At 37.7% G+C, this 10,406-nt stretch overlaps 2 protein-coding genes across 2 annotated transcripts; one reads left to right on the top strand and one right to left on the bottom strand.

Moving 5' to 3' along the window:
- Window positions 1–620: 620 nt before the first annotated feature.
- Window positions 621–5,559, top strand: LOC113203861 (golgin subfamily A member 7). The gene is made up of 5 exons (XM_026418774.2): window positions 621–829; window positions 1,194–1,335; window positions 1,410–1,562; window positions 1,632–1,733; window positions 1,882–5,559. The coding sequence occupies exons 2-5, from the start codon at window positions 1,195–1,197 to the stop codon at window positions 1,924–1,926; spliced, it is 441 nt and encodes a 146-aa protein (XP_026274559.1). The 5' UTR covers window positions 621–829; window position 1,194; the 3' UTR covers window positions 1,927–5,559.
- Window positions 5,503–10,278, bottom strand: LOC113203857 (methyltransferase-like protein 17, mitochondrial). The gene is made up of 10 exons (XM_026418766.2): window positions 7,765–10,278; window positions 7,482–7,674; window positions 7,258–7,395; window positions 6,923–7,178; window positions 6,684–6,846; window positions 6,441–6,584; window positions 6,280–6,366; window positions 6,027–6,168; window positions 5,792–5,930; window positions 5,503–5,684 (listed from the first exon to the last, which is right to left on the bottom strand). The coding sequence occupies exons 1-10, from the start codon at window positions 7,828–7,830 to the stop codon at window positions 5,603–5,605; spliced, it is 1,410 nt and encodes a 469-aa protein (XP_026274551.1). The 5' UTR covers window positions 7,831–10,278; the 3' UTR covers window positions 5,503–5,602.
- Window positions 10,279–10,406: the final 128 nt, after the last annotated feature.

The following is a 10,406-nucleotide window of genomic DNA, read 5'->3' as shown; positions in this document are numbered from 1 at the left end:
GAGCTTAGTCAATGAATGGGTTAGGTGTTTCTTGCGACTCTAATGGTGATTTAAGATAGATGTGTACACCGTTTGTTGTGCATAGGCAGTTCAAAGGGGTATTCATTAAAATTAAAGCATCTTGACTTTGACATTATCAATTCATGTCATTCCATGTCATGTCATTTTATGTCACTGGTTATATGATTTCTAGCAATCTATAACCGAAAATACTTTATGCTAGTGTGCAAACCGGTGTTAGATCATTAATTATAATGCGCGCATTGAGTAACAAATAGAAAGTTGGCTCATCTTACCTAGTCCCATTCTAGTCAAATTGTATTAAATACTAGCATAAATACTTTGTTCTGTGCCTGTCTGTAAAACAATTATGCACAATAAACCAAAAAAATGTTTATATTGCGCTGTGGTTATTTTTGCCTCTTATGAAAATGTTTCGAGATAACACAAAAAAAAAAAATGAAAATAGGGAGGTAGAACTGCGACATATTTATTGCACTGCTGTTCCACTAAAAGAGTTCAAACCCAAACCATTCAAGTTTACCGCTCTTTCTCCCTGCGAATAGGAAGTTGGAAGTAACAGCTCCCCTCCCCCCCCCTCCCTCTCTCCGTCCCCTGGTCCCCTGTCCCCGTCAGTCGGCCGTCAGCATAGCACTAGCACTGAGGTTCTTCTTTCGGAGTTACTTTAAGTGTATTTAATTACAAAAACTAACCCAACTCCACAATTTATTTTATTGAAGATTTTCGCTCTCATAAAATTTCGGTGCTGCTTGAATGATCTGAAAGTTGGAGAGCGTTCTCATCGTGTTTTGCTCACACTTTCCTTAATGTGAGTGTTAAAAGTTTGTACCATTACCTATTGCTTAGTCCCCAAAATTTTGTAAGAACCTAAATTTCTAGTAGACTGTCAAATATTCTGATAAATTTTGTAATGAAGCAGTGACTTTCTTTGTATAGCAACTAAGTGTATGCTATTATAAACATTGCATTGTGTACCTTGATTTGGTTATGTGTTGCACATAGTTTGAATACATACATTTGCGTCTAAAACCTTGTTCTTGTTACTGTTCAAAAAAAACCTTTGACATTACTATTGTCCCGAAAAATATTTGAATTGTTTTAGGTAAATTACATTACATTTCCTATTGATTTCACACTCCTTGGTCTTTGTTTTTTGGTATTTCTGTTTTCAGAATGAATCACTCAAGTCCCTTGAATGAAGTGCCAGACCCTAACCAGGCCAATCAGTGTGTGAAAGTATTTGTCCAGCGAGATTACAGTGATGGCACCATGATCAAGTTTCAGACTCGATTTCCACCTGAACTTGAAGATAAGGTAAGAATAATTTAATTTAACTTGATCAAAATGATTTAACACCAACTTATCATTATTATCCTTTTTTTTTCCAGATTGAGAGGCAAGCATTTGAGTATACCGTAAATCAGATGAATGCATATTTCCAAGAAGCGGAAGAAGCATCATGCAGCACTTACTGTGAAGGTTGTTTAGCTTGCCTTACTGCCTACCTTATGTACATATGTGTTCAAACACATTTTGAAAAGGTATGTCTTAAATATTATTGAAGATTCTACCTTTGTTCCGCATAGCTCACTTCTTGATATTTCTTTCAGTGTTTAAGAAAGATTGCCAAATTTGTTATTGAGCAGAATGAGAGAGTTTATCAGCCAAGAGGTCTTCTTCTCACAAATCCTGTTGACAGAGGACTAAGAGTTGTATCCTTTATTAATCTATTGGTTGCACAGATGTATTTTTTCCTTTGTTGCTATCACATTAAAATTTATACCTTTTACTAATGAATTTCCAGAATGTCTTTTCTTTTCCTAACATAGATCACTGAAATGTCCTTAATATTATCTTCAGATTGAAATTTCTATTCTGGATCAGCAAATGGTGCCAAGAACATGACTACTACAGTCAGTATCTAGAGAAGAATTTTTCATGTGAGTCATATGGTCTGAGAGTAATCCACTAATCAACCATGCTAGTTTCATGTTACTTATACAAGAATCACATTCGTTTTTCTGGGTGTAAAAGAAAACCTTGTTTTGTACCTAAACAAAATTAAGTTTTGGAATGGAAAATATTCCTAGTGGTCAGTAGCTTTATCTTTCTGGTTAATTATTTGATCTTAAAGCTTTCCTGCCTTTTCTTCTAACGAACTGTATGCAGTGTTGCTTTGTGTCGGGTATGTTTTATACCAGATTTTTTATGCTTTGACTTAGCCTTCTAAAGAAAGTAATGTTAAGAAACAAAACAGAACTGTTCAATTATGTTACATCCTATTTTGTTTTGCTTTTTTTCAAACTACCTTGTAATTTGTCCTCCTCCCCCTCTTTCCCAATTTTTTCAAGCTGCTATTTCTACTCATTCTTTACCTACATCCCTTTCATATACTGTACTGTATAAAGAACGAGAATTGTCCTTGGTGTGGATTAATTTAGATACATCTAGTGATCTCAAAGAGTATGAAAGGTACACACATGACATATTTTATATTAGAGGTTTTTTACAGTTGTGTAAGCGAAATTTTGAGAACACTTTACTATAATAGGTATGTTTTCATTCTAAGTCCTTTCGGCTAGATCTATTGAGTGAACAAGCAATGTGCATGCACGGGATTGTTATATTTGTGAAATGCTATTAAATGTGAAAACTCAGAGCTTAGTCAATGAATGGGTTAGGTGTTTCTTGCGACTCTAATGGTGATTTAAGATAGATGTGTACACCGTTTGTTGTGCATAGGCAGTTCAAACCAAAATCATTATTGATTGGAAAGTGAGATTTGGCGTCACTGTTCCTTGCACTAAGTATGGGGGTTCATCGCGGTCTTTTCTCATGACACCTGTCCATGACCGTTTCATTGCCATGCAGGCGTAATGTCAATACCCTCACTCTCAAATTCGTGTGGTTGATCCGAAAATTTGATTATTTTCCCCCTAAGACCGTTAGTTTGAGAGATATGGCAAGTAGGATATACATCACTAACTTTCATTTCATGTTTCGAGCTTACCACATAACTATTAATTAAATTCACCAGTTCAGGGAAAGGGTAAAGAATGAGTGTATCTCCTTAAGAACAAATTTTACTTTATGTTATCTGAGCTCCTTGTTACAGAAGAAGAGGAGATACTTACAGCTGTGTTTTTTTTATTGTGGTTTGATATTTGATTTGACTTATTTGAGTGTATTTTTTTTAAGAATCAAAGTTCATTATTTTAGATTACCAGTTTCTTCTCTGTTTTGATCTATGTGATTTCATCAGTGAGTTACAGTTCTCAAAACTGTTTGTTTAAAGCAATGTGATAGATAAAACAATCTAGTTGCTGATGCTTGAATTCATTACATTACGACTGAATAACTGATATCGTTGCTCCATTAATATCTTGTAGATAATATAATGGAATCCTGCCTTATATAGCTGAATTACAATTGTTATTTTTTGTTTGTTTGTTTGTTCATTTGCTTGTTTGTTTTTGCTCATTTGAAATTTAGTATTTCCCTTGTCCCTGCCATATTGTTAAGACTTATAATATAGGTTGTTCCAATATTATTTTGTTACTTGCTTATTATTCAATATCTAGGTTCAATATTCACATGGTTTGGGGTGAGTTTGACTGTACCTGTTCACTAGAACTAAATGAACTGCACTGTTCTATTACTGCATGTTTACCTTCCTCAGGGCTTTAATAGGGGCTGTCTGCCAAAATATTTCAGCAATTTATTCTTTGTATTTAAGACTGTAAATCAAGAGGCTTTGCAAAGATAGCAAGTGCAAGAGTCCACACTTGAACTCTCAATATGTGAAGAGGGCTACACTGTAAAATGACTTCAAATACTTTCTTGATGGTGCAGGAATGTTGTCTACTGTACCTTGAATGTTGAAAAGGTATTTGCAATTCTACTGTCTGTCTGTGGGTTTGGGTTTAAGCTTGTGTTGCTGGAAAAGAAACACAATTTAAAGACAGATTTATAAGGATGTAATATTGTATCAATGGAAGTTAAAATAACACAGACATATAAGTGATTCTCTCACTATTATTGTTCTGCCTCAAGTTTTATTTAGTCCTCTGATGAGCATTCTGAACAAAATTGTATTGCAGTATACAATAAAACAATACACCTCCAATGAGCCACAGATGTTAAAATTTTAATATGCTGATTACTTGTTTGAAAAACGGACTACAGCTTGAATTCTTTCAGCTTAGCCTAGCTACTGCTTAGAAATTACTCTTAATCATATGAATGACAATGGTCTTGGGAATCAAAATGTTTAGCATCAAACAGGACATAAGCATTATTTGACACTTTCTGCCATCTGTAGCTCTTCCTCTGGTCGTTTGTAATTCAGGTCATGTTGGAATTTCCAATAGTAGTAATTAAAGTTTTCATGAATTTCATTTGACTCATGGGTCGTTGGATGTAACTTATGTAACTATTGTATCAGTGTTCTGCTGAGTTAATGCTAATTTTTCTTAGTGGTACCTGTCCTTGGTAAGACAGGTAAATGGTGAACATTATACCAACACATTCAACCAACATCCATTGTGAATTATTTTAAATAAATATCACAAAATTCTTGAAAGTATAAGACTTATAATTATAATAAGGATCTTTGGAAAATAGATTTAAAAAACAAAAAAAACTTATGCCTTGTACCATTTTAAAATTCTATCTATGTCATAACTTTCAGGGCAAAAGTCCGCATTGTGGCGGATGTCTTATGTAATTGTATTTGGTATTGTAATCCTTCTCATTCTGCCAGCCTGGTTTGGCTACAATTTGTGCAATATCCACATGTGGACTAGAACCACATCACATCAGTCCTTTTATGTCATATGTGTGCTTTTATATGAAAGGATGTACCTGATTCTGTTAAGAAAGAGGTAAAATGTGCTCTTTATATCATTTATAAATTCTTCAAACTAATTCTATTTTTCTGTTTTGTCCTCCATCACATTCATGTGTAACCATAAGAACTTTTACAAGCAGATTTATGCTGGAAAGTATGCAGCCCACTTCGCATTTTGATACGATAACTCTGCATTCTATGAAATACTATTTGATTCATTTCTGGACAAAATTAAATTATGGGTTAAATTATGGTGCAGAATGATAATTTTCTTTTGGATGTTGGCTAAAGTTCATTTTCAAGATTCGTTGTACTTTACTTATATTTTAAAGCACTTTTTTAAAACCAGTATTGAAACTTTTTTTTTTTTTGTATATCTTTTCTGCCCAGGCATCTTTGTTTTTGGTGTGTAGGTCATTGTAAAAATAAATTAATTTCTTGGATTTGAACAACATAAGACTAGGACTCCAGTACTTTTCATACTGTATTTGGATGCAACTGTATTAGGACTTCCTTTACTGTAGCTGCATAATAGCTTCAATTACTGTGCATTAACAATATTGTAGTGCTGCAGGGTTTGGATGATAGTCTACCAATCTAAAATTTGACAGGTAAACTTAAAAATAGAGAAGTAATCTTTATTATGATGTAGATATTATAGATTTATTAAATGTTTCCAGAAAATATTACATTTTTCCTTCTGTTTTTCTGCTTAATCATAGATTCATAAATCTAAGTTCCTTTCTCCTTCTCCCCTACTTCTCCTGGGAGACAATCTCCCCATTTGGTTCTTTTGGCACACCTATAAGCATTTCTGAAGAAAAGAAAAACAAGAAAGTGATGATAGTATGTAGTTTTAGTGTGATTTACTGAAATAGTTTTTGTTCCATAATCTGACCAACCCCATCAACATAATCATACCTATTGTTGTTCTCTTTCCGTAAGATGACATCTTCTAATGTCCCATTTGACTTGCAAAGTTTAAGGTGTACTGATTTGCTACGCAGAAGTGTCTCCCTTACACAGCGTGGCCACTGAGGATCTGAGCTTGGCCTTGGGGCTGTATATAACAGAGTAATTGAGCTGTAATTACAATATCACCTCTACAAAAGAGAGGCAAGGATGGAACAATATATAGATAATCCTCATTACATACCCTTCTTTAAGACAACATATGAGTAAAGATGTTTCTTTTGGTGCTGTTTCCCCTCAAGGAATTTAGGTGTCAAGTATGATATTTCAAAATTGCATGGAGTTTTATCTTTGATGAAACGGGGACACAAGAAATCATGAGGACACTAAAAATACAAAAAAAACACTTCAATTCCAACATAATTCTAATAACTGCAAACAAAAATTTACTGAAAGAAAATTGAAAATATTAACACAGCTAGTAGCTGGCTACTTACAGGGGAAAAAACATGAAATTTAGCTATATGATCATCTGCATCTGGTGTTTCTAGGTGAGTTACTAGATTTCTTGCTTCCATTATAGCCTGCACACACAATTAGATCTAACAGTTCTGCCAGAGGGAAGAACAATGAATTAAAAACGAATTATTGAACTCACCTGATAACCTGCACTATTTCCATCCTCAATCAAGACTAGGTACTTCTCAGTTTTTGACCATAGCTGAGCAACTATTTCCATTCTATCTTTGAAGGAAGGTAGCTCAAGGAGAGTAAAAGCACTTAACACTATGTCATAAGTGCGCTATATAGGATTAAAGAACAGCATCATACAATATGAATGATGTTTTCAAATTATGTATGTGTAATACCACAAAAGTAGAAACAAAAAAAAAAAACGTACATCCACTGAAACAGGAAAATACTGCCGAAAATATACCCCAGTTTCAGGTGAGAACTGTTGTTTAGCTAATTTCAGAAGGTTGCAGGCCAGCTCATTCATCTCTAAATTTGAATCTACATTGTAGACTTCCTTCAACTCTTTCTGCCAGACTTCTTTTGTGGCCCTGAGAGAAGACACAGTACAATAATACATGCATTTTCCTTTCATAGCATGTTTTATTAATTAAGTAGAGAACTCACCAATATCCAGAAGCAACTCCTGATCCGAAATCAAACAGTGTGGTAGGATCAAAAGTTGGATCCTTTAGACGAATCTCGGAAAATATTTTATGAAGAATACAATACTCAGCTGGAGTTCGTGAAATAAGGTACTGAAGACAAGTTTCTTTGGTCACACTCATTGGATGCCAGGGATGAATTAAATCTTTTAGACGCCTTGTAACGACCTTTTCCTCAAGATCATCATAAGTGCCAGGAGCTACTTCATGACTTAATTCTACATTACATGGCAAAATTTGATTAAAAGTTGATGTTATTTGTGAATTAAAATAATCAGATGAATAAAGTAGAGTTACCTGATACAGCAGCTAGTGTATTCATCCTCTCAACTTTCATCTTCTCTATGTAATCGCTTCTCTCTGGGGGTAAGTGCCTTCCCCACAATTGCCTTTTTAATCCATCTGCAGCTTTACTAAGATCAGACTTCTTACGACCTAAAAACAACATAAAGATCAACAAGATATATCAAAATTAATAGAGCGTAATGAATGAAGACATACAAATATAAAACTAAACATGCCTTCTGCTGTGACCTCCATTGCCTGCAATAAATCTATAGGGGGTTCAACCACTCTTCCCCGCATCACTCCAGGATGGTTTCTAGGATGATACAAACGACTGCCAACACCAGCCTCAACTTGTGAGTCTAACTCCAGGTATTTCACAAAATTCAACGGTTTTGATTCTTCGGGAACATTTGCCTGAGAGGTGCACTAACATACAGAAAGAAATAATGTAAAGTAATACCCAATTTTTTATTATTAAATTTTTATAACCAAGGAGTCTCGTGGAGATTGACTTACTTTGAGTGAAGACCCGAGGCGCCCAGGTGGGTTGCAAAGTTTAGAAATACCCTTCATAATAAACATAACGACTAATTAAAATGCTGAGATTTCTTTATTGGTTCCGATTTTTTTAAATTTTTCGAACAATAATTTTTAAAACAATAATGATGTTATTTTTCTCGTCTCAATCATTTCGTCTGCACAATAATATAATCACGGGTAAACATAAATAAACAAATGGCAACAGGTGTAACAACATTGCTATTGCTGCTGTTTCAACGAAGCACCCGGCAGGGTTAGGGTTAAGGTGCGCTCTGATGGCAACCGAGCGGCAGCACGCCCCTCCGGGCGCGGGTTGCCTAGATCCCAGGGTGGGGGGTTACTTTGCCGGCGCGCAGTTGCAGTTGCAGAGGGCGGTCGGCTCGGTGGCACGACGGTGGCCGGGGGACTTAAACTGAAAACCCTCAAAATTTTTGTCAAGAGTTCTCAAAATAATAAAAATAATATTAAACTTGAAAAAAGTTCATTGTTAAAAGTGACAGCAAGGTCCTATTTGAATAGTATTACTTTTATGTTTGTAGCTGTTGTGACTTCTGAGATTAAAATGTCCCCAATTAGCTGGGTTTGGGACTTAGCACGTAAATCGGCAACATGTTGAGAGTTCTCTGAGTTCATTGTTGGAATCAAGACCGATAACGGTCCAGTACTGCGGTGAGGATGGGTGGTAAAGAACGAGTAAAACGTTAACACTTCGTGTAAACTGCGAAACGAACCTTTGATGATGAAAACCAAATTATATATCCTAATGTTAATAAAGAAGTAAATATTTTCAGTTGTACGGGATGTGACAGTGTTGTAAGTTAGCCTGTGCTGTCAGCCCATATTGCGTCATGGCCCCTGCAGCATGAAATGGTATGCCGACCCGCAACACTGAACATAGAGGTGTTCGCTCTGACCAAGGCACTGACCTGTATTGAAACTATGTTGTCGGTGTGGTAGCAGCATATGTGTGCAACGCAGAAAGTTCGGTTGACCACCAGAAAGCTTGGTGGCTGTAACATTCTAAAAATTTACTTCATTTCGCTTAACAAAGGGGCGGCGGGCGGGGCCTTCAGCACAGTGTCGATTGTTGGCGGTACTGAGGTAATGTGGAATTGCACTCCAAACGGGTTCGTTTAAAAAATAGACCTCCATACAATTCGTATTATTTGTTTATACATAGGGCGAGAGTTACATGTTAGGCAATCTCGACAGAGTTTTCGGTTCTATCATCAATCCACCATCAAAGACGCTGCAGCGTCATAGCGGGGAAGTCCAGAAAAGCGGGGCAAGATGATGGACCCGGGCGCTCTGCCTTACGCGTCCTCCTCACCGGGCTGCTCATCGAATTTGAAAACAAACTCCTTTCTCGTGTCCCCTGGGACTTCATTGAAGGCATCAGACGCTTCAACTACTACCCGAGCTACCTCGACAGCAAGGACCGTCGGAGTCTCGTTGGGTGGCGCAGGGAAGGGCTCCGTGGCCCCGGCCGCCTCGACCGTGGGCTGCTGGGGGGCATCGATGCATTCACTGTTCTGCAGCTCCTCGTAAATGTCAACGGTAGATCCGCGTTCGTTGTCGCTGGGGCTGCAGGGCATCCCGCAGGGCATCCCGCAGGGCATCCCGCAGGGCACAGGTGCCAAGGGTGCCAAGGGTATCGGCAGGGGCGCTGTCGCAGCAGGGCGCAGGCCGCGTCTTGCCCCACGCTGGACTACTGGACGTAGAGCGGTTTTTTATTCGTGTATGTGTCGGAGCCCTACATCTAGTTTAATTTACACGTGTCACATTTTGCGAGCACAAGGTGCGTGTGAATAATATGTTTAATTTAAAAAAAAGCAGCATGCCCACATCTCTATGTTATATGCGCACGCTAGACAAATGCTAAATGCACGCGGGAAATTCAAAGAACGCTGTGGAACGTAAAGGGTCAGGGGGCAAAAGCGCTCGAGCTCGAATGCATAAGTGTGTCATTCTTGCAAGATACGTTCGCATTCCAAAACTATGACTTTCAAAACGTACCACGCCCCAAATGGCTAAGTCCAGCTCTAAAATTAATTTCACGAACTGAGGAATTGAAATACCATTACACTGGGTTGTGTACTGTTTCTTTTAATCTATTCTTAGAGATCATCCAGAATGTACCTCCATCATTTGCCGTTATAAGAAACTGCCATTAGCCAGTGAAAGCACTCGTGGCGCCTGGTAGGTAGGCAACACAATGGCTGCAGTGCATACGTGTACTGGGGAGTGGCCTACCCCGAGTCTCGCACCAGGCTTCGGTTATTCGCGGAATCATTCTGAGAAAAACAGACGTACTTTCTAGGGCAATCCTCTGTACGTTGTTTGTTCACATACACACAATTTTGATTCCGCTTGTGAACCTCCAAAACGAACTTTGAAGGCCAGTCTTCTTGTGTCAGTCCCCCCGTCTATCAACCCAACCCTGCCCAACCCCCAGTGTTCCGCCGAGCGTTTGAATTCCACGCGTGCACATGACAATAACTCTGTTTATGCTCACGCTCATCCGCGTGCACGAAGCGTGTCCGGTATTTTGCAAATAGGCACAACACAAGGTCTCACAGCGGGGCGTTCATGATAAGGGATTTGCAATAATTGTGTCA

The sequence above is a fragment of the Frankliniella occidentalis genome, unplaced genomic scaffold (genome assembly GCF_000697945.3).
Source record: "Frankliniella occidentalis isolate FOCC.00 unplaced genomic scaffold, Focc_3.1 Scaffold8, whole genome shotgun sequence".
NCBI lineage: Eukaryota > Metazoa > Arthropoda > Insecta > Thysanoptera > Thripidae > Frankliniella > Frankliniella occidentalis.
The sequence above is the reverse complement of the archived record's forward strand: the minus strand, read 5'-3'. Positions and strand labels throughout refer to the sequence as shown.

What these genes read in the sequence shown, in the direction of transcription:
- LOC113203861 (XM_026418774.2), top strand. Translation starts at nt 1,195, where the DNA reads ATGAATCACTCAAGTCCCTTGAATGAAGTGCCAGACCCTAACCAGGCC. An exon ending in CACCTGAACTTGAAGATAAG is followed by an intron (nt 1,336 to 1,409) that starts GTAAGAATAATT and finishes TTTTTTTTCCAG; the next exon opens with ATTGAGAGGCAAGCATTTGA. An exon ending in TTGACAGAGGACTAAGAGTT is followed by an intron (nt 1,734 to 1,881) that starts GTATCCTTTATT and finishes TATTATCTTCAG; the next exon opens with ATTGAAATTTCTATTCTGGA.
- LOC113203857 (XM_026418766.2), bottom strand. Translation starts at nt 7,830, where the DNA reads ATGTTTATTATGAAGGGTATTTCTAAACTTTGCAACCCACCTGGGCGC. An exon ending in TACACTAGCTGCTGTATCAG is followed by an intron (nt 7,179 to 7,257) that starts GTAACTCTACTT and finishes CATGTAATGTAG; the next exon opens with AATTAAGTCATGAAGTAGCT. An exon ending in GAAATAGTGCAGGTTATCAG is followed by an intron (nt 6,367 to 6,440) that starts GTGAGTTCAATA and finishes TTGTGTGTGCAG; the next exon opens with GCTATAATGGAAGCAAGAAA.